At 45.2% G+C, this 24,094-nt stretch overlaps 2 protein-coding genes and 1 long non-coding RNA gene across 3 annotated transcripts; all 3 read left to right on the top strand.

The window, feature by feature from the left end:
* The first annotated feature begins 1,370 nt into the window (after nt 1-1,370).
* On the top strand, nt 1,371-2,917 carry LOC136496569 (uncharacterized). The gene is made up of 3 exons (XR_010769084.1): nt 1,371-1,452; nt 2,449-2,704; nt 2,802-2,917. It is a non-coding gene; the product is annotated as an uncharacterized lncRNA (long non-coding RNA).
* An 18-nt stretch (nt 2,918-2,935) lies between these two features.
* Nucleotides 2,936-3,886, top strand: LOC136496229 (auxin response factor 11-like). The gene is made up of 5 exons (XM_066491905.1): nt 2,936-2,977; nt 3,141-3,218; nt 3,319-3,375; nt 3,610-3,765; nt 3,851-3,886. Exons 1-5 carry the CDS (start codon nt 2,936-2,938, stop codon nt 3,884-3,886), a joined length of 369 nt encoding a protein of 122 aa, XP_066348002.1.
* Nucleotides 3,887-4,954: 1,068 nt separating this feature from the next.
* On the top strand, nt 4,955-11,200 carry LOC136496568 (auxin response factor 11-like). The gene is given in 16 exon segments (XM_066492283.1): nt 4,955-5,029; nt 6,023-6,278; nt 6,376-6,488; nt 6,699-6,797; nt 6,898-6,954; nt 7,189-7,344; nt 7,429-7,513; nt 7,621-7,711; nt 8,154-8,318; nt 8,409-8,528; nt 8,869-8,921; nt 8,924-9,073; nt 9,149-9,993; nt 9,995-10,504; nt 10,597-10,787; nt 10,921-11,200. Coding segments are annotated over 15 exon segments (2,838 nt in total). The 5' UTR covers nt 4,955-5,029; nt 6,023-6,184; the 3' UTR covers nt 11,030-11,200.
* The last annotated feature ends 12,894 nt before the right edge of the window (nt 11,201-24,094 follow it).

Here is a 24,094-nt window from a genome sequence, read left to right as displayed (position 1 = left end):
TCAAAACCGTGGTCGGCTTCCTCCCCCCAAAACCCTAGGTCTCATTTCTTCTCCTCCCCTTTTCTCTAAGTGCAGCGACGCAGCTGCGGCGACAACCCAAGGCTACCGGAGAAGAGAAGGCCGGCGCCGCCGCAGGCCCCCTCGTCGGCGCGCGCGCTCGCCCGAGGGTGAACGTGCCGTCGTCGAGCGGGCTTGTAGTGGCGCCCTCGGCCGAGGCTCGCCTGCACAGCGACGAGCATGGCTCGACCATCTTCCCGCATGCCGGCGAGGCGGCGGCGGGTCCTTCCTGCACGCGGCGGTGTCGACGGTGGTGAAGAAACTAGGTAAGTCCTCTCCTTCTCCGTCATTTCCCCTTCTAAGGTTAGGGTGATTCAACTCGATTCATTTCTCTTGATTCATCTCCTTCTAATTTCTCTTGGATTTCTACCCCAAAATCTAGATCTATAAGTCTGGGTAGATGACTGATACCATTGTTAAACTTATAAGATCATTGGATGTAGATCTAGGGGTGCTGACTTGACTAGAATAGGATAAACATATTCTAGAACATGGACTACGAGATCCAAGAGGGAGAGGAGAGCAGAGGTACCGACCATCGGAGGGATTGGTGGAGCTGGAACCGTCCATCGCATCAGTAGAAAGGGCAGTGAAGTGGTCCAACGGTGATGGCGTCCCGGTGATGGTGCTTCCCGTCGCTGGCTGCGCCCCTCACTATATCGGGTTAGGTTTTGTCGGTGGATACGACGGCTCACGGTGAACCTCGTACTGAGAGCTGCTGGCCCCACCTCTTTTTATAGCGTCCATCAACTATATAGGGTTGGGTGCCCCCGATCAGAGCGTGAGGTCTAATATCCAACTGAGCTATTGAACCGAGCTGGAGAGATCAACAGTAACAACCCCTGCTCGCCACTCGAGCAGTCATCGCAGTTCGCAGAGGAGAGAGAGAGAGAGAGAGGTCACAATGAACGCAACAGCCAGAAAAAGGCACGGGACGAAAGGAAAGGCGAGCACGGAGCACGGCCGCTCCGCCCCGCGCGCGTACATGATGGTATCATTGCCGCCCCGTCTAGCTGGCCAGGCTACGCCACGCCATACGCACCGGACACGCACCACCTTGCTGCTGCTGCGTCCACTGTTCACACTACGCCGCCACCATCAGTCAGTCCACGGTCCTCAAGTCCCAGCCCGCGTGCTCCCCGCCCCGGCGTGCCGTGCCACGGGCTCGATCGCCTGCTCCATCTCCCTTCCCCCGCCCGCTTTGCCCGTCCCCTTGGCCTTTTACCAGAGGCAGAGCGCTTGCTGGGCTATTTATCGGGGCCTGCAGCTGGGGCTTCGCTTGCTCCTCTCCTCCGCTGGTTGCCTTCGCTCTTCACAGTTCATCAGATCAACAAGCGTTGGCATTGTGCTGCTTGCGTGTTACCCTCCCAGTCCCAGGCGAGGAGACAAGCCGAGGTGCGGCTTCCGTTCTTGTCATTGCTCTCCCTCTCCCGCTCTCTTTGTCTCACGTCACACGCACTCCCTTGTCACTTTCCCGGTTTGGTTTCGTCCCCCACCTGATAATGGGTATAGCCTTCTTCTTTTCTCATGGTTTATTTGCTGGTTTCGAATTCGACGGAACGGACAATGCAGCGGTCCTTGATGCGTCACGGCCACTTGTGATGCAAAGCTCTGCTCACTCAGCATTGCCGTTCCTGAGGCCATGCTTGCTTGCTGCCATTGACCGCCTGGGGAAAGGGAAGAGCTACATGTTGTCTTCCGGGTCTCCGGGAGGCCGGCCGCCCATGCTCCAGCTTGGCGCCGTTGCAGGTTCGCGACGACGGGGCTCTCAGCATATCAGGAGCCGGGCGCCAAGTGGCGTGCACGCCGTCGAGCTCATTCGAGCACGCACGTAGCTAGAAGAACTCTAGTTGATGACCGAGATTCTTTGCGCCATTCCACTCTGCGCATTCGTAGGCGGTAGGCCTAGCCCTGTGCCCCCTGCTGGGCTTTACTCCTACTGCCCCGTAGTCGTAGGAGGGCATGCATTGCGCTGCGACTGCGTGGCGTGAGGACACAAAAGCCGCCTGCTTTCATGGGAAAAGGCTGGGTCCTGGTGTGGTCGCCATGGGGACGTAACCTCACATCTTAGGCCTTGACTAAAAAAACTAATTGCACAGATAATTTAATAATAAAGTGCTATCTATTTCGTGGATTACTGAAAATTTCTCTAATTTATTTTTTTATTAGTACGAGTACCCCGTACCAATAGCACCGGAACTAAAAGTCCTTAGCTTCCGTCGCTAGCAGCACTAGCAGCTAGTAGTAGTACCACGATTGCGAATGCGTTTGGGTGGGTTGGGGCCGTCTTCTTCACCTGGCCTTTTACTTCCCTCCTCTTTGCCTGCTGGCTGCTGCTCGCGAACTGCAACAGCTTGCTTGCCCATTTAACACGCTCGTCCTCTCTCACAGTGGCATGCAGGCGTGGTAGAGTTCTCAGCCATCAGTGATGAAGTGCGCATAAGCTGCTGGGAACCGAGTTTGGATTCGTCGGGGCCTCGGGGGTGTCGTCTCGGCATCAAGAAAGCCGCGGTTTCCTTTATTCAGCTTCGGTCTGGTGCGGCGCCTCTGGAGATGATGGCGTCCGCGCAGGAGAAGGCCACGTGGGGTGTGCTGAGGAACGCGGCGGCGCTGCTCGACGAAATGCAGCTCATGGGAGAAACGCAGGGTGAGTGCTGATTGCTCATGCAGAATTCTGCATTTGTCCGTCGCGTTTTGGCGTGATGCGAGTTCTTTCTTCCCCGCTGCTTGTTGCTTTCCGTCAGGCGCGAAGAAGGTGATCAACTCCGAGCTGTGGCACGCGTGCGCGGGGCCGCTGGTGTGCTTGCCGCAGCGGGGGAGCCTCGTCTACTACTTCCCCCAGGGGCACAGCGAGCAGGTTCGAATGCATGGATTCTGAATGTCCTTTTCTGAAGCGAGGATTCTGAATATACTGCGACCAGTATTATTAGCTTCTGTGTTTTCTGTGCTTGAAAAAATGTTACTGCTGCACTGCATACTATGGATTATGACCTGTGGGCACCGATTTATCTTTGTACTGTCGCGCTGCATATGGATTATGACCCAACAGCTGTTCTTTTGCAGGTTGCTGCTACCACTAAAAGATACCGAATTCTCGCATCCCAAACTACCCGAGTCTCCCGTCGCAGCTGCTATGCCAAGTCCACAACATCACTTTGCATGTAAGTGTGAATGATACTAGTTCTGTTCCCAATGTTTGGTTAGCCCATTGCCTGTTCCCTAATAGTCAGGGCCCTAACAGTTAATGCTTGACTTGCACAGGCTGACAAAGAAACTGATGAGATTTATGCCCAGATGACCCTGCAACCAGTACACTCGGTGAGTGAACGATGCTGCATTGATGCATTGCTTATAAGTTTCAGAGTTTTGCCTGAAAATATGTAATTTGAGACTTTTCATACAAAAGTGCACACCAGTTTTGCCTCTAGTAGCTACCAACAGAAAGCACTGTAGTAACATACGCTGCCTTTAGAAAGCACCAGTAAATGTGAGAAATGGCATTGCGAGAAATTCAGAAGCTGATGAACCTTTTAATCCTGCTGACCATTCCAGGAAACTGACGTCTTCCCAATTCCAACTCTTGGTGCTTATACCAAAAGCAAGCATCCCACTGAATATTTCTGCAAAAATTTAACCGCAAGTGATACAAGTACACATGGTGGTTTCTCAGTGCCACGGAGAGCTGCAGAGAAGTTGTTTCCGCAGCTGGTACGAGATTCTTGTCTAACTTACTTTTTGCATAGTTGATTATTTTCTTTCAGCTTCAGCTCATTCCCATGTTTTCAACCCCCAGGATTACTCAATGCAGCCTCGGTGTCGACGGTGGTGAAGAAACTAGGTAAGTCCTCTCCTTCTCCGTCATTTCCCCTTCTAAGGTTAGGGTGATTCAACTCGATTCATTTCTCTTGATTCATCTCCTTCTAATTTCTCTTGGATTTCTACCCCAAAATCTAGATCTACAAGTCTGGGTAGATGACTGATACCATTGTTAAACTTATAAGATCATTGGATGTAGATCTAGGGGTGCTGACTTGACTAGAATAGGATAAACATATTCTAGAACATGGACTACGAGATCCAGAGAGGGAGAGGAGAGCAGAGAGGTACCGACCATCGGAGGGATTGGTGGAGCTGGAACCGTCCATCGCATCAGTAGAAAGGGCAGTGAAGTGGTCCAACGGTGATGGCGTCCCGGTGATGGTGCTTCCCGTCGCTGGCTGCGCCCTCACTATATCGGGTTAGGTTTTGTCAGTGGATATGACGGCTCACGGTGAACCTCGTACTGAGAGCTGCTGCCCCACCTCTTTTTATAGCGTCCATCAACTATATAGGGTTGGGCCCCGATCAGAGCGTGAGGTCTAATATCCAACTGAGCTATTGAACCGAGCTGGAGAGATCAACAGTAACAACCCCTGCTCGCCACTCGAGCAGTCATCGCAGTTCGCAGAGGAGAGAGAGAGAAGAGATCACAATGAACGCAACAGCCAGAAAAAGGCACGGGACGAAAGGAAAGGCGAGCACGGAGCACGGCCGCTCCGCCCCGCGCGCGTACATGATGGTATCATTGCCGCCCCGTCTAGCTGGCCAGGCTACGCCACGCCATACGCACCGGACACGCACCACCTTGCTGCTGCTGCGTCCACTGTTCACACTACGCCGCCACCATCAGTCAGTCCACGGTCCTCAAGTCCCAGCCCGCGTGCTCCCCGCCCCGGCGTGCCGTGCCACGGGCTCGATCGCCTGCTCCATCTCCCTTCCCCCGCCCGCTTTGCCCGTCCCCTTGGCCTTTTACCAGAGGCAGAGCGCTTGCTGGGCTATTTATCGGGGCCTGCAGCTGGGGCTTCGCTTGCTCCTCTCCTCCGCTGGTTGCCTTCGCTCTTCACAGTTCATCAGATCAACAAGCGTTGGCATTGTGCTGCTTGCGTGTTGCGTCCGCGCTCCCTCCCAGTCCCAGGCGAGGAGACAAGCCGAGGTGCGGCTTCCGTTCTTGTCATTGCTCTCCCTCTCCCGCTCTCTTTGTCTCACGTCACACGCACTCCCTTGTCACTTTCCCGGTTTGGTTTCGTCCCCCACCTGATAATGGGTAGAGCCTTCTTCTTTTCTCATGGTTTATTTGCTGGTTTCGAATTCGACGGAACGGACAATGCAGCGGTCCTTGATGCGTCACGGCCGCTTGTGATGCAAAGCTCTGCTCACTCAGCATTGCCGTTCCTGAGGCCATGCTTGCTTGCTGCCATTGACCGCCTGGGGAAAGGGAAGAGCTACATGTTGTCTTCCGGGTCTCCGGGAGGCCGGCCGCCCATGCTCCAGCTTGGCGCCGTTGCAGGTTCGCGACGACGGGGCTCTCAGCATATCAGGAGCCGGGCGCCAAGTGGCGTGCACGCCGTCGAGCTCATTCGAGCACGCACGTAGCTAGAAGAACTCTAGTTGATGACCGAGATTCTTTGCGCCATTCCACTCTGCGCATTCGTAGGCGGTAGGCCTAGCCCTGTGCCCCCTGCTGGGCTTTACTCCTACTGCCCCGTAGTCGTAGGAGGGCATGCATTGCGCTGCGACTGCGTGGCGTGAGGACACAAAAGCCGCCTGCTTTCATGGGAAAAGGCTGGGTCCTGGTGTGGTCGCCATGGGGACGTAACCTCACATCTTAGGCCTTGACTAAAAAAACTAATTGTACAGATAATTTAATAATAAAGTGCTATCTATTTCGTGGATTACTAAAAATTCTCTAATTTTTTTTTATTAGTACGAGTACCCCGTACCAATAGCACCGGAACTAAAAGTCCTTAGCTTCCGTCGCTAGCAGCACTAGCAGCTAGTAGTAGTACCACGATTGCGAATGCGTTTGGGTGGGTTGGGGCCGTCTTCTTCACCTGGCCTTTTACTTCCCTCCTCTTTGCCTGCTGGCTGCTGCTCGCGAACTGCAACAGCTTGCTTGCCCATTTAACACGCTCGTCCTCTCTCACAGTGGCATGCAGGCGTGGTAGAGTTCTCAGCCATCAGTGATGAAGTGCGCATAAGCTGCTGGGAACCGAGTTTGGATTCGTCGGGGCCTCGGGGGTGTCGTCTCGGCATCAAGAAAGCCGCGGTTTCCTTTATTCAGCTTCGGTCTGGTGCGGCGCCTCTGGAGATGATGGCGTCCGCGCAGGAGAAGGCCACGTGGGGTGTGCTGAGGAACGCGGCGGCGCTGCTCGACGAAATGCAGCTCATGGGAGAAACGCAGGGTGAGTGCTGATTGCTCATGCAGAATTCTGCATTTGTCCGTCGCGTTTTGGCGTGATGCGAGTTCTTTCTTCCCCGCTGCTTGTTGCTTTCCGTCAGGCGCGAAGAAGGTGATCAACTCCGAGCTGTGGCACGCGTGCGCGGGGCCGCTGGTGTGCTTGCCGCAGCGGGGGAGCCTCGTCTACTACTTCCCCCAGGGGCACAGCGAGCAGGTTCGAATGCATGGATTCTGAATGTCCTTTTCTGAAGCGAGGATTCTGAATATACTGCGACCAGTATTATTAGCTTCTGTGTTTTTTTGCTGTGCTTGAAAAAATGTTACTGCTGCACTGCATACTATGGATTATGACCTGTGGGCACCGATTTATCTTTGTACTGTCGCGCTGCATATGGATTATGACCCAACAGCTGTTCTTTTGCAGGTTGCTGCTACCACTAAAAAGATACCGAATTCTCGCATCCCAAACTACCCGAGTCTCCCGTCGCAGCTGCTATGCCAAGTCCACAACATCACTTTGCATGTAAGTGTGAATGATACTAGTTCTGTTCCCAATGTTTGGTTAGCCCATTGCCTGTTCCCTAATAGTCAGGGCCCTAACAGTTAATGCTTGACTTGCACAGGCTGACAAAGAAACTGATGAGATTTATGCCCAGATGACCCTGCAACCAGTACACTCGGTGAGTGAACGATGCTGCATTGATGCATTGCTTATAAGTTTCAGAGTTTTGCCTGAAAATATGTAATTTGAGACTTTTCATACAAAAGTGCACACCAGTTTTGCCTCTAGTAGCTACCAACAGAAAGCACTGTAGTAACATACGCTGCCTTTAGAAAGCACCAGTAAATGTGAGAAATGGCATTGCGAGAAATTCAGAAGCTGATGAACCTTTTAATCCTGCTGACCATTCCAGGAAACTGACGTCTTCCCAATTCCAACTCTTGGTGCTTATACCAAAAGCAAGCATCCCACTGAATATTTCTGCAAAAATTTAACCGCAAGTGATACAAGTACACATGGTGGTTTCTCAGTGCCACGGAGAGCTGCAGAGAAGTTGTTTCCGCAGCTGGTACGAGATTCTTGTCTAACTTACTTTTTGCATAGTTGATTATTTTCTTTCAGCTTCAGCTCATTCCCATGTTTTCAACCCCAGGATTACTCAATGCAGCCTCCTAATCAGGAGCTTATCGTTCGAGATTTGCATGATAACATGTGGACATTCCGTCACATTTATCGTGGTAGGGTCGGACACTGTCTGACTTGGTCTTCTTAGTTCTTGCATAAAAATTGCAAGATATCTTTGGTCCCCTTGTCTAAGACTTTCTTTACTTGATGTTCCTTTCAGGCCAGCCAAAGCGTCATCTTCTAACAACTGGATGGAGTCTTTTTGTTGGGGCGAAACGGCTTAAATCTGGGGACACTGTCTTATTTATCAGGTCAGCATTTAAACTGAGTAACATATAAGTCTATTCTTTGTCTTAAGCAAAGGCACATGGTACTGTTGAAAATCTAAATCTCTTACATTTTATGTAACGCTTCTCAAATGATATCATATCAAGGGGTTACAGTTGATTACCATATAAATCTTTTGTTGACTTAATTTTATGTTGCTGTAATGAAGTAAATACCATGTGTATTTCTATGTTACTTGCTGCCTTTCCTTTTAGTTAGTCACCAAATTAAATTTAAACTTCATAGTTTTTCAAGGTCTATGCTAATATTGCCAATGCTATTGTGAAAGCAACAACTGATGCCTACTCCACAGTGACACCAAAACTGAACTTACTCAGTCTAAAATTAGCTTTGCAGGTCATAATCTGCCACATAATAAATTTTCTACAGTGCAAAGCCACGAATGAAAGAAAAATGTTGGTGCAGGGATGAGAAGTCACAGCTCCTTGTGGGTGTTAGGCGGTCCACCCGACAACAGCCGGCTTTGTCATCATCCGTCCTGTCTACTGACAGTATGCACATAGGTGTTCTTGCTGCAGCAGCTCATGCAGCATCAAGTGGTGGCTCATTTACTATCTACTACAATCCTCGGTATGTAATTTATATATCCGTTTGACTTGTTATTTAGTATGTTGTTCTGGTAGGCATATTTACATTCATTTGTTCTTGATATCTCTATAGGACAAGCTCGTCGCCATTTGTGATTCCTCTTGCAAGGTACAATAAGGCCACATATCTGCAACCATCAGTCGGAATGAGGTTCGCGATGATGTTTGAGACAGAAGAGTCAATCAAACGCAGGTCTGTCTTCACTTTGTATGTAGGTAGCATTTTCTATTTTTGGTTCTATATATATGCTCTGAATTTAACTGCATCATCTGTAATTAAAATGTTAGTGTCAAGGTTAATGAACATGCTTTTAAGGTTCAAAAACAAAATATTACTGGAATGTGTCTTCAACCTTAGCTTTGCAAAAAGAATAAATTAAACCTTTTCATGCATCCTCAAAAAAAAATTATGTTTTTGGGTTGAATGTAAACTGTGCCATTTAAATTAGAATTTGTAGATTCATATTTCTGCTTACTATATGTTGAGTACTTCTGCACCATAACCGTTCAAACCAAACTGCTTTATACTGCAGATGCACAGGTACAATTGTGGGAATTAGTGACTCTGACCTGATGCGATGGCCAAACTCAAATGGCGCAACTTGCAGGTAGAATGGGATGAACATGGGTATGGAGAAAGACCTGAAAGAGTTAGTCTATGGGATATCGAAACTCCAGAGAACATGGTTTTCTCTTCTCCTTCGAATTCCAAGCGGCAATGTCTTCCTAGCTATGGAGGTACTTCTACCATTCTGTAGATTTCTTTAGGATCAAGAAGTAAGCTGAAACAAGTTCTGCCTTTTCCAATTGCAGGTCCTGGCCTACAAATTGGATCTGTAAATATGTCATCAATTCCAAGGGCACAAGGAAGTCCTTTTGGTAACTTGCAGCAGATGCCAGGGATCGGCTCAGACTTAGCTTTGCTGCTTCTCAATCAATCTGGCCAGAACCTTGGGAGTCCAATTGCCTGTCAACAATCATCATTTTCCAGCATTATTCAAAATGCTAAGCACAGCTATTTCCCTCCATCGACATTTGGTGCTTCCACTGGTTCAGTGAAGCAAGAAAGCACTCCGAATGAAGCCCAGCAGCAGTTGAATACTCTTAATATTCAGAAAGGTGATCAAGTAAGCTGTGTAGTTCAGCCAGCTATTGATTCAATTTCTGCACAGGAGATGAATGTTAAACCAAGAGGGCCAAGAAGTACAGATTCATACTCAAGTCAAAGCATTTCGGATCAAAACAACAAGGGTGAGCCTAAAACAAAGACTCGAAGGAGCAAGAAGAGCTCTTCTCATAAAACCATTTCAGATAAATCTGAGCTTTCTTCAGTACCTTCTCAGATTTGTGACAAGCAGAGGCATGGTTCAGAACCAACATTGGCTGACTGTGAAGCCGAACTAGCTACCTGTGGGAATAATGAAGATTCATCTGGTGCACTTACACGAGGTGATTTTGCTGGAGAGCTCCAAGTTCAGCAGGTTGAACAGCATGAACTATTTTCACCACCAAAGTTAGAATCATCAAACTCACCTGATGGAGGGAAGTCCGTCAGCTCGTTTCCAAACCAAGGGTGTTTCTCACAGTTCTTTGAGGGCCTGGATTGGATGATTCCGCCTTCCTACTACCAAGACTCTAATGGCATTCAATCAGTTACCCGCATCGGATAACATTTTTAATCCATCTGAAGGTATACCTTCCACAATGAATACGGATGGCATGGAGGCGTTTCAAACCTCTTGCCTTTCTGAGTGCTTTCCTAATTCCATTCAAGAGTTCATCAGCAGTCCAGATATAAATACACTGACATTTATGTCGCCTGAGATGCAACATTTGGATGCCCAACACGACGGCAGCAACTTGCCGAGCACATCCAACTCCTATGTGCAGATGAGTTTCTCAGAGGAGAGTCAGAGTGCATCCTTAAGTGGCCTGCACATGGAAGCTATCCATATAAACAGCTCATGCTCTCAACCACTGGCAACGGGGAGCTTTGATGCAGGGGCGTTCTCAAAACTGTCAAACATGAAAGAATGCCAAGCCTTGCCTCTACAAGAGATTCGCAACAGTTCCATGGGAACACCTTCGTGCAGTATGGATGCAGCGGCCGAGTACAGCATGGATCGAAGCGTGAAGCCAATGAAACCACCGGTCCGGACATATACAAAGGTACACTAAAATGAATGATTCTTAAATGAAACGATGTGTTTTTTCCTTAGTCTTTATTTTAGCTTATGCTATGTTGCTTTCCATGATGACAGGTTCAGAAGTTAGGATCAGTTGGAAGATCTATTGACGTCACACGGTTCAGAGATTACCATGAGTTGAGGTCAGCCATTGCATGCATGTTTGGACTCCAGGGGAATCTAGAACATCCTGGCAGTTCAGACTGGAAGCTTGTTTATGTTGACTACGAGAACGACGTTCTTCTCGTTGGAGACGATCCATGGGAGTAAGTACTCTATTAGCCTTCTTTGCACTTATTTTTGTTCGTTTTTGAAATAATAATAATAGTGTATGCATTGGTTCCTGAATTGCTCCCAGCACAGATTAAACTTACTGTGCTTCTTTCTACTTCTTGGCAGGGAGTTCATCAACTGTGTGAGATGCATTCGGATCTTATCGCCTTCGGAAGTACAGCAGATGAGCGAGAATGGCGTGCATGGCTTGAACGACTGCATCCAAATAGCTTAGCAAGTCAGGGCTGTATGCTCTGCAGCCTGCACAGTGTAAGCTCGCAATAGGAGAAATGAGTGTCTCCGTAGCCACAACGGCTCTTCTTGTAAATAAAAGATACAGCAATGTGCATCGAATTCTCTGAATGCTTTGTTTCTTTTCTAGCACGAGAAGAGACAGTGGTCAACACCCGGACATTAGAGGTGTGTTTGTTTGAGGAATCGAACCATTCTTGATGAGGTGGTGCTTGTCATAAGTCTGTCGACATCGAATTGCATCACACACCAGCAAGGGCCAGTATACTCAAAGTTGCACACGACTTTGATCGCAGCAAGTACGTAGCGAATTGATGAAACCAACCGACAAGCCGGTTAGGCCGGTTTGAAGCCGGTTTTTCGCATGGTAAACTCCCGAACATCTCATGGGAAGACTAGTCGGGGAGGAACACGTAGAGGTTATCCTAGGATCGATAAGGTCACCTAGGACGTCGTCAAATCTCGCTGAGAGACATAACGAACAGCAAGATAGAGAGAGTTAGGGCAAAAAGGGTAGTTAATGTGTTTTTTTTAATAATCAGAAGTTGGATTCCTCAATCGGCTATGATTCTCTTGTTTATATAGAGTCTTAACCCAGTAGAAAATATGTCCAGAATGCAATCTCTGAAAATAGATTCAAAATTGATTTGGAAACAAATTGACCTGGAATAGGGACGAAAGCCGGTTTTCATGGGGCCTGGCTCTCCGGCTGAGCCACTTAACAAGGAAACTGGCCTGGCTGGTTTGGGCAGGGCAAAGCCTAATTTTTGTCCAGTCTTTACTTAGGCTTTGATTTTTGTCACGCCAAATATTTTCCAATATATCATTGATGCTAGGAACTTACTAGCCTAATTTCTTTGTTGGCACATTTTTTGTGCCAAGAAAGTCCATTCCTCGAATTTTGTAGAATGACTTCATTTCTCACACTAGTATAGTTACCAGTTTTTGAGAAATGAGGTGATGTGCATCAACTGATTCCATTCAACAAACTAAAAAAAGAAAGTGCTGAATAAGAAGATGATGGACTAACTTATTTCTCAAACCAAATAGATTCACGGATTGAGGCAGGCTCTAGCAGAACTCAACAAGGCTAGAGGGGTTCTGCCCATTTCACCCATTTGTCAACCAAGTCTATAAAGCACGATGTATTGGCTCACACAGGGTGACGTGTCATGGTGCTCAAATGGATACGGCCTTCGGCCTAGTCAAATTTTCAGGAACTCCCGCTGGCAAAAGCAAGAGGTGCGTAACCAACCGGTGGTCGCATGGACGAAGTTTGGACCCAGGTTTCATGAAAAAAATTTATTCCTGTTATTAATCAGATTTGCTAACTCTTGGACGGGTCCGATTCAGAGCGCTAGCTTCCGGACGGTGCCCGCACAGCGAGCGCCCTAGCGCGTTGGGCTTACAAGCGAGCACCCCAGCAGTGGGCCCACGTCGCTCCGAACGTCGCCCACACTGCTAGTTGCTTCCCACACGTATCCTATATGCAACATCTGATCTACTTTTGAAACATCCAGATGTAGCAGTTGTAACGTACAAAAGAAGACAGATGGAACATTTGAAACAAGTATCTGAAACACTTGTCAAATACCTGAAAACACTTGAAAACCATTGCAAATATATGCAACATCCAGATGAAACAATTGCAACATACGTATGAAACACCTGAAACACTTGAAACATATGATTGCAACATTCATGTATATACAACATCTAGATCTACTTTTGCAATATTCAGATAAAACACTTGCAACAAATATCTAGAACAGATGAAACATTTGGAACATACACTAGAAACAAAAGTGTATAGACATTACAATATGTGCAACATTCCGATCTACTTTTGCAATATCGATATACAACACTTGCAACATATCTCTCAAATATCTGAAACACTTGAAACATGCGATTTCAACGTAGCATCTACTTGCTACCCGGACGAATGAAGGCTCATCGGCGCAGAGCTCGATGCCGCAGAGTGGCGCGGGGGGAGGGGGAAGGGATGCCAACGGACGGGAGGCGGCACAACTGTATGGCCACCAACGAGCTGCTGCGTGGCTCCCGGCGACAGGGTGGGCGGGTGCGGTCCCCCGCGATGGAGGCATAGCGCTGCCTGCGGCGAGCATCCCCCACTCTAGGAAGGTGAGCGGTGGGGATTTTTTTTATTTTTAACACTTTTTGTAAACTAATTTTAAATCTAACATTTTTTTTCAAAACTAACACTTTTGACCGCGCCTATTGCCATGGCACGGCGAAAAGCCTGTGCCACGCCATGCATGGTGGCGCGGCAGGTGGATGACGTGGCGACGACCGAAAATGCTGACCGGTGACGTGGCAGGGCTTGTCGCGCCACCGATCTTGGCGCAGCAGTGCCATGCCATCCCTCACGGTGCGTCACTCCCGGTATATATATCGCCCGCGAGCCGCCCTCCCTCTGTCTGCCTGGCCGCACGCGCCTGCCGTCGCCCGCTCGCCTGCCCGCACGCCCGCCCGCACGCGGCCGCCCGCGCATGCCGGCTGCCGCGCCTACCCGCCCACCTTCGCCCCTGCCCGCCCGCCTTAACTAATTATTTAGTTAGAAGTATGTTTACCATGTATATTTTTTTTGCTATAAGTGTTTGTTATATTATTTGAGTTGCAATGCAAATGATTATATTTTTAATTAATTTGTGTTTGTTTCGACTGATGTTTAATTTGAACCGTTTTATTAGATGGAAGACATGTTTCGGGAGCAGTTGTGGCGAAAACGGGGTCGTCCTAGAGAATTGTACCCCGACGAGTCTAGCAAAGATGCCCCCATCCCTCCTGACCTCCTTGTCCCTAACTGTGACTATGGTCGTCTGGCCGACGTATTTCAATCGAGACATCCGGACACAACGGCTCATTGCTTCTACACATATAGTCGTTTTAATGTAACTAATTGTTTTCGTATGTTTTTTTCTTCATTTGTATTACTAGGTTATTAATATTTTATTAGAATTTTGTTGTGTAGGCCCATGAGAGGTGTTTTTTCTTTTAGTGGATCGACGGTGCAGATAAATTTGACCCCAGGTACCTCCTTTTCGACGATTGGTGGAGAGGGCGACATCCGCGAGAGCACTTCAAGCGGTGGGTTCCACCTCCCCCTAACCCTCCTCCAATGACGGCTAAGGAGAAGCACTTAGCCACAGTTAGACGACTCGATGAACCTCCTCTGTGTGATTACGGAGATTGAGCTATGATAAATCCTGAGAATACGTTGGAGTTTGTGTGTCCAAACAAGCATGAAGTAAGTGCAAAGTGTATGTGTTGAAATATTGAGCTATATGTGTTCATGTACTAATATCACCTTCTTTAGGTGTTTTCAATGGCGAAGTGTTGTTTCAAGGAGTGGTTGTATGGTCCTAAGAACCAATGGCCGGAAGAACCGTCAAAGGCAAAGCAAAAGAAGAAAGAAAGGTTAATTTACAAAGCACCTCCAGTCAAGTATGAATGTGGTGTTAAATCCAACTACGGTCTAGTCCCTTCGGAGTTTGGAATAGGCCATTATTGCAGCCATATGGTTGACTATGATAATGTTGGTTATTTTTGTGGTAAACGTAAAATCGTATTTTGTTTCATTTGCTAAGACATATATGATATTTTTTTTTGTTTGAACAGAGCACTAGGAAATGCAGGTGGGAATATTATGATAGTCAAGCTATGTTCTTGGATGAACTAAAGGGGAAGCAAGTAATTGCATGAAAGATGGGATATGAACCTAACTACGTCAACCTATTCATTAAACATCACAAAAACAGGATATGTGAGTTTGCTAGACAACGTGGTATTTGTAACCCGATCGATGTTGGGCTTACAAATGGGGATTGGAGAGATGGATTGTGGCAGAACCTCCTAAGTTATAGGGCCCACATGCACCTGTCACTGTCCGACGACCTTTGACATCTATGCATATGTTTCCATGAACTTAAAAAGACTGTCGGGTGTCCTCGGGGAACCCCGAATCATCCACGATTTCCGAGCAGGATCACGTTACAGAGTCATTGCAGTATTACAACATTTATTTAAATATCAAAACCAGAGTAAAAACAGCGGAAGTCTTACGGTAATATAGTTTACAAACTAGTTGTTTCAAACTTTACAAACTAAGTTCGATAATTATTACAAACCATAGTAGTAGTGGAGTGGCATAATTAACATATACTTAACACGCAGAATAAACATCCTGCCCAAGGATCACACATTTACTTCTCATCGTTAGATCGAACGATAGTCATGCAGCACGATCCAAAACAGATCTGCTCATGAGGCTCACCTGTAACAAGGGTCAACGAACCCTGAGTACAAAAGTACTCAACAAGACTTATCCAAAATATTAACTGATAAACTCAGTAATGTAGGCTCAGGGATTCAAGGTATAGCTATAACAATGATCAAAGTTCTTTTGCGTAAAAGCTCTTTTAATAAAATTCTTTATATAGAAGACTTCTTTAAGAATTATATACAAAACTGACATGATCCGCACTGAGATCATGAAACTTCATATCCAACACTTTCACAGGCCTTATTCAAGTTCCAGTTATTAATACTACGATGATGAACAGTGAGTTGAGTCTCCATAACCGAGGAGCAACGATGATTCGAACCGATTAAACCCAGCTGGGGATTCCAGACCACACGACATATGCAGGTCCCCGACCTACATATACCAACCTACCCTCGGATCCTCTAAAACAAGAACGGGTTCGCGCCACCCGAGAACACAGTACTCCACTATTCCAGCCCATGGCCACGTGGGTACACGCTATTCTCGCCATCTCTCCACTCCCAGTGCGCGAGTAGCCATTCTCGTAATAGAATTGCCAAGTTTAGGCTTACCGGAGTATGTGGTTAGTACTACAAATTCTCACCTCATGCAATTCAACAACGGACGTGCCTTAATCGACACAGGCGGAAAGAACCCGCTCACAAGACCTCCATGTCTTGTGGCTCACACACACCGAGTCCGCCCGGTTTAGATTTATTACTCCACATTCCCATATCACATGCTAACATAGTTAACCAATGTTCTGTTTAAAACTTGCAGGTAACAGGTAGTCATCCGACTTTCATCGTTCTACGCATAGCTAAGCAAAACTAGACATATACGAGTTTAAAACTGATAATATGGTAAATATGGAATAACAAGGGTGGTAATGCACCAATTAGGCTTTTACTTAACTCCTAATCACTTAATGCAGTAACGGAAAGCAAAAGCAAAATTAATTTATAAAACATAAGGTAGAGTTGTATGCATCCGGGGCTTGCCTTCGTTGACGGAAAAGTCCGATTCCTGCGACGTCACACAAGTATTCGATCCGACCTCAATAGACGGATTAACTTCCTCAACAACTTGATTAACTACCACGTTTTCACCTTCGTTCACTACACGTAATAACAATGCCATGTTTAACATGATGCGGAATACGAAACATGATGCTCGATGATGGATGCAAAATTAACAATTTGAATACAACTTTCCTTCGCGGTATAGTTGCAAGTCAAACAACTAAATCTTTTTCATAACACATACATCAATTGCCAAGGATCATCATCAACTAATGACCCAAGGTCATCACTCAATCCAAAATTTCCAACAAAACCTAAATCATTAAAGGTTACTATTCGCTTTTATGAATTAATTATTTAATTCAAAATTATGAAATAAATCAACTTATTCTAATTGAGCTCAAAATTTAGTACATGTTTATTACATGATAAGTAAGTGACAAAACAAATTTCATAATTTTTGGACAATTAAATAAGCCTAGAAAAATCATGGAAATCCATTTATTAATAAATTGAGCAATTTTTATCACATTCAAAAAGTACTGAAAAACATTATTTCATATTTTTCTAAAATACTATACATCACAGAGAAGTCACACAAAAATTTTCATAATTTTTGGAAATTTAAATAAATCTACACAAAAATAACAAAATAGACACTATTCATTCAAATCTGAAAATAGAAAAATCCATTTGAACGCTGAGTCACTGACAACCCGACCCCACCTGTCATCCCTAACCTCGCGCGCTGACCACGACGGCAACGGCGCTGACCAATGATTTCTCACCGACGGTGAGTCCAACGGTGACTGCAAGAGTACTAACATGATCACTACGTCACAGCGCATCGATCTATGACACTAACGCGACCAATTACGGCCTGAACCGAGTACTACGCCAAACATGGCGGACGCGGTGGCATGGAAGTGTTACGCCAGCGGCTATAGGCCAATAGCGGTCAAACTAAAGGTCGAGGAAGCACCAGCAGCTTACCCTGAACACAACCGAGTAAAGCACAAAGCCGAAGGAGCAACGGAGAGGTGGGTCGACGTTCCGAGCAAGCACGGCGGAGCTGATCGTCGTTGGTGATGGTGTACCGGCGACTGTAGTGGTCAAAATGAGCAACTAGCTATGGATTAAGTACTACAGCATCGAGGTGAAACAGAATCAGCCAAAACCAGGGACAAAGATGCACCGTGGAGCTCTGGCCGCGGCGAATCGTGCTCGGCGGAGGAGTTGCCGGCCGTGAGGAAGAAGGCGATGCAACTCGAGTTCCTGACTAAGACTAGCTAAATTGGTGGGTCGGCTAGATGCGCAAGGATACGGTGGAGCTGAAGCACGCTTTGCCGAGACGGCAACGACGCTAGGTCGACGGCGAGAGCTCGACGGAGCTGCGGCGGTGGTGACTGGAAAAACAGAGAAGAAAGAAAAACAACGACGACGGCGTCTCGGTTCTTATAACGCGACTCAGAAGCTCAAGGAAGCCACGATAGAGCCGTTTCCACGCCAGCGCGACGCCAAGGACGGCCACGACGCGCCTAGAACGCCGAAGAAGGTCGCCGGCGGTGTAGCTACGGCGGTGAACACTATTCACAGTATTTATAAGTTTGCCATTCGCCAAAATTCACAAATTACTCCCAAATTTTCATAACAACTCAAAAATCTCCAAAAATAAAAGTTGTTCAAAATCAAAAGTTCTACAACTTTTCTTTTATAACCATCTCCTAATTCGGTCTAGATTTTGAAATAAACTTTTGAATTTGAATCGGGAAATTTAATGAATTACGCCTTTTTGAATTACTCGAAATTTTTCTAAACAACTTGAAAAACTCCAAAGATAAACTTTGCTTAACTTGCCAAGTTCTACACTTTTGCGTTTGGGCCCAACCCCAAAATATGCTTAGATTTTGAAATAGATTTTTAGGGTAGGATTTAAATGTTGAAAAGCGGGGTTTTCTCGAAAAATTCAAAACCCAGACAAACTTTGAACTTGAGTCAAATAATACAATTCAACACTCATTACACAAATGTAAACTTGTTTTAGTAAATGCACATCAAAGTTTTCACCAAATGCCAAATGCTTTGCAATGCATATGATGACATGTCAGATTTTAATATTTAAACACCCGAGGTGTTACAATCCTCCCCCCTAAAAGAAATCTCGCCCCGAGATTCAAAGCCATAGGGTAAGTAATGGAAAAGGAAATGTGTCGCAAGAACACATACAAACTCTATCCATAAAACAGCTGAGGTCCCTTTTACAAAATACAACCTAGCTCAACTAATATTACTCTATTCTATATTGACGCTAGAAATTCTAGAAACTTTTCTAACAAGTAATCTTCTGATTCCCAAGTAGCTTCCTCTTCTGAATGTTGATTCCATTGTATTTTATAGAACTTGATTGTCCATCTTTGAGTAACACGATCTTTTTGATCCAACACTCGGATAGGATATTCAGAATAAGTTAAATCCGGTTCTAGTTCTACTCCTTTAACTTCAACATTTTGTTCTGGCACTCGGAGACACTTCTTCAATTGAGAAACATGGAACACATCATGCACAACTGCAAGATGTTCAGGTAATTTCAAACGATATGCCACTTTTCCATACCTCTCCAAAATTTGATATGGTCCAATATATCGGGGTGCTAACTTTCCTTTAACACCAAAACGGGTAACTCCCTTCATTGGTGACACTTTCAGATACACAAAATCTCCTTTGGTAAATACCAATGGTCTCCGTCTTCTATCCACATAACTCTTTTGTCGGGATTGAGCTATCTTCAAATTACTCTGTATTTGCCTAACCTTGTCTTCTGTTTCTTTTACAAGGTCAACTCCAAAGAATCTTCTTTCTCCAGGCTCAGACCAACTCAATGATGTCCTGCATCTACGACCATAGAGTGCTTCAAATGGAGCCATTCTAATGCTTTCCTGATAACTATTATTGTATGAGAACTCAGCCAAAGGTAAGCATTCATCTCACTTATTGGAATAGTTAAGGACACAACACCTTAATATATCTTCAAGTACTTGATTAACTCTTTCAATCTATCCGTCAGTCCGTGGATGATAAGCTATACTATATAGAAGTTTGGTACCCAATGAAGAATGCAATTGTTTCCAAAAGTTGGAGACAAACTGTGTACCCCTATCTGACACAATAGTCTTGGGTACTCCATAGAGACTCATGATTCTTGCTAAATATATCTTGGCATATTGGATCGTAGGATATATTGTCTTGACTGGAAGAAAATGTGCTGACTTAGTGAGTCGATCTACAATAACCCATACTGAGTCAAATCCCTTTGATGTCTTGGGTAGACCAACAATAAAGTCCATACTTATGTCCTCCCACTTCCAAGATAGAATAGGTAATGGTTGTAACTCACCAGCAGACCTCAAATGTATAGCTTTCACCTTTTGACAAGTATCACACTTTGCTATGAATCTAGCAATCTCTATTTTCATTTTTGTCCACCAGAACCTTTGCTTCAAATCATGGTACATCTTGTTACTTCCCGGATGGATTGATAACCTAGTAGCATGTGCCTCATCTAGAATTGACTGTCGCAACTCAGGAACTTTTGGTACCACCAGGCGATCCTTGAACCATAACACATCTTCATCATCTATGTTAAAGCATTCCGCCTTTCCATTCTTGACTCTTTCCTTGATATGGGCTATACCCTTATTTTCCTTCTGAGCAGCAATAACTTGATCTCAAATAGTGGCTTCAACAATTATGTTGGTCAAACTTCCTTGTTGAATTACTTCTACATTCAACTTTTCCATTTCTTGACATAAATTCAAACCAATTGTTCTCACTATTAGACAATTGTAATAACTTTTGCGACTGAGGGCATCTGCAACTATATTTGCTTTACCAGGGTGATAATGTACTTCCAAATCATAATCCTTAATCAGTTCTAACCATCGTCTTTGTCGCATGTTTAACTCTGATTGAGTGAAGATATACTTTAAGCTTTTGTGGTCTATATACATATGACACGTATTACCAAGCAGGTAATGCCGCCAAATCTTCAAAGCATGAACCACAGCTGCTAACTCCAAATCATGAGTCGGATAGTGTTCTTCATGTTGCTTAAGTTGCCTGGATGCATAGGCAATGACTTGGCCTTCTTGCATCAACACACACCCAATACCAATACCTGAAGCATCACAATAAACATCAAACGGCTTCTCGATGTCAGGTTGGGCTAACACTGGTGTAGTAGTCAACAGTCTCTTCAAAGTCTGGAAAGCCTCCTCACAATCTGATGACCAGACAAACTTTACTTGGTTCTTCAACAATTCAGTTATGGACTTTGATATTTTTGAGAAATCTGGAATAAACCGATGGTAATACCCCGCCAATCCTAGAAAACTCCGAACTTGATGAACTGTGGCTGGCGGTTTCCAATCAAGCACATCTTTCACTTTGCTAGGATCAACTGCAACTCCTTCGGCTAACAAGACATGTCCAAGAAATTGCACTTCCTTAAGCCAAAAATCACACTTGCTGAACTTGGCATATAATTGATGTTCTCTCAAGCGGGTCAGAACAATTCTGAGATGTTTCGCATGTTCTTTCTTATTCTTGGAATATACTAAAATGTTATCAATAAACACCACTACAAACTTGTCTAGCTCAGGCATGAATACTGAGTTCATTAGATACATGAAATGAGCTGGAGTATTTGTCAAACCAAAAGACATTACCAAGTATTCATATAATCTATATCTTGTGATAAATGCCGTTTTGGGAATATCTTCAGGCTTTATCTTGATTTGGTGATATCCTGATCTCAAATCTATCTTGGAGAAAACTTTGGCTCCAGCCAATTGATCAAAAAGTAGATCTATCCGAGGTAATGGATACTTATTCTTGATGGTCACTTCATTCAATGGACAATAATCAACACATAACCTCAGGGTCTCATCTTTCTTTTTCACAAAAATTGCCGGACATCCCCAAGGTGAGGAACTAGGTTGGATAAACCCTTTCTTAATCAATTCTTATAACTGAGTCTTCAACTCGGCCAATTCCTTAGGTGGCATCCTATAAGCTCTCCGAGAAATCGGAGCTGTTCCAGGTTGTAACTCTATATTGAACTGTACCTCCCTATCGGGTGGTAAACCGGGTAAATCTTCAGGAAACACATCCGGAAATTCACACACTACCGGAATATCTCTAATCTCTTTGACAGCAGTTGCACAAATCTTGCCCACTGATCTTCTTAGGATTGGAAGTTGGATGAGAAGTTGAGAATTACTATTAGGCAAACTCACTCTTAATGTCCTATTCAAAGCATCTATAACAGCCTTATGCTGATACATCCAATTCATTCCCAAGATTATATCTATATCCTGATCCTTAAGGGCAATCATGGTAGTGGGAAAAATATGCCCACCCAGGTTTACGGGTACCTGGTATACCATTTCCTTAGTACACAAACGTCCCCCGGGCGACTGTATAAAGAAACTTTCCTTTGTTGCCCCAATTGAAATTTCATGCTTCACGACAAATGTTCTATTGATGAATGAATGTGATGCGCCAGAATCAAAAAGTATAACTGCAGGGTGATTGGCAACAGAAAACATACCCATCATCACTGGCTCCCCTTCCGAAATTTCTCCAGCTTGAATATAGAACACCGGTCCTGTCTTCCTCTCATCTTTGCCCTTCTGAGCATTCTGATTGGGGTTCTTGTTTGGTGCCTAACCCTGTGGTTGATTAGCAGGGGCCTTCTGATAATTTTGATTAATCTACCTAGGATATGGACATTCCCTAGAGAAATGACCAGTCCTTCCACAATTGTAGCACAGATTGTTGTGACCCTGGGATGTTGGAGCATTGCCACCAGGAGCATTGGTTGACTGTGAACTCGGATATGTTATAGCAGGACGGACATTTGACTGTTGCCCGGCTTGGAACTGCGACGGACGATAAAGAGGATGATTATGATGTACTGGATGATAAATCACCCTTTGCCTCTTCTGATTTCCCCCAAAAGATCCAGACGTCACACTCTTTTTCTTTTTGAGCTCCTTATGCTGTCGATACTTTGACTCTGAAGCAATTGCAATATTTATGGCCTCATGGTAAGTAACATTGGTGCAAGTGGTCATCATAGTCTGCAACTTGGTATTCAAGCCTCTCATAAACCACCTCTTCTTCTTGGCATTAGTGTTGACATGTTCGGATGCATATTGGGACAGATGATTAAATCTTCCCACATACTGCATCACGGTTTGATCTCCTTGTTTCAAAGCAAGGAATTCATCTAGCTTCATAGCCATCACTCCTTCAGGGATATAATGGGCTCTAAAGGCTGTATGGAACTTAGCCTAAGTTATTGGAATGCCAGCTGGTTGCATAGCCACTAAGTTTGCCCACCAAGCACTTGCTGCTCCTCTAAGTTGCTGGGCAGCAAACGTAGGTTTCTAATACTCTGTGCATGGAATAAGGTCAAATTTCTGCTCCATGGTTCGAAGCCAGTCATCAGCCTCCAATGGTTCATCTGCCTTGGTGAACACTAGGGGTCTTGTGTCTGTGAAATCAACATATGTAGCCTCCTATCGGTTGTGGTGGCGTCCACGGTTTCCGTACATCTGATTCTGATTACTCTGAGCCATCTCATGAAGCAAATGAGAATTCTCAGCCGTCACATTGACAAGTGCGGTTATAGCATCAGCTAAATTTGTTGGAACTGGTGACGGATCTGGAATACCGTCCTCATCTTGTGAAGTTCTCGGAATAAATGAACCCCACGTACGACACATCTGCTCATAACAAACCAAACTTTATTCACATGTCTTTATTGAATTGTACCAAAGCTTACTCTAGACACATTACATAGAGTTTACTAATGTACAAACAAACCCATGAGTACGAAAACAGAACTACATAACTTAACTAGAGCTATTATTATACAACTCTACTCTTTTCCTCAATTTCCTTCAAACTTTAGGCTCGGTATCCATTCCAGAATTATTACCGCCTTCATCATCACTTTCATCGATCATTACCAATTCTTCAGGATCTTCTTCTTCTTCCTCTCTGGATTCATCATCATCGGCAAGGATGACACCGGGGTCCATGGCATCAGCTTGAGGCTCATGATTCGGATTTAGTAGATTGCTAAGCCTATGAACTTCCTCATGTAGATACGTATTATGTTCTTCTAAATCTTCTACATAGAATTCTAGCTCATGAGCTCTAGCTCTAGCTACATTTTCCCTGTGCCAAGCTTCATTTCTTCCTTCCATCGTATGAACTAACATACTTTCATAGTTCCTATGCGCGGTGGTGAGCTGCCTCAATTGACCCTGTAATTCTCCTATTTGTATAATATCCAAAGCCCTATCTCTAGTAGATTGTGCTAACTCCATAGAAACCCTCAGTATCTCTGCCTAGGGATCAGGCCTAGTACTGCTACTGCTAGCACCATCATTTCTAGGGGCAAGTTGGTGACGAGGAACTCCTTTGGGTCCGGTGGACTTACGGGGTGTCATCTTGGCACAAGCCATACTGTAGGAAACCAATTTAATCCAAGTAAGACCATTTGATCAAAGTCTAAAGAGCAGTTATGATGGATTACATTACTCAAACCAGACTCACTACTCAACTCCAGACTAAGAGGTGAAGGAAGTAACGAGTGAATTATTCATGATGCATGAATCATTCTTACGAACAAAAACATCAAAGTTTATAATGCACATAATAACATTTA

The sequence above is a fragment of the Miscanthus floridulus genome, chromosome 12 (genome assembly GCF_019320115.1).
Source record: "Miscanthus floridulus cultivar M001 chromosome 12, ASM1932011v1, whole genome shotgun sequence".
NCBI lineage: Eukaryota > Viridiplantae > Streptophyta > Magnoliopsida > Poales > Poaceae > Miscanthus > Miscanthus floridulus.
This window is presented reverse-complemented; position numbering and strand designations above follow the sequence as displayed.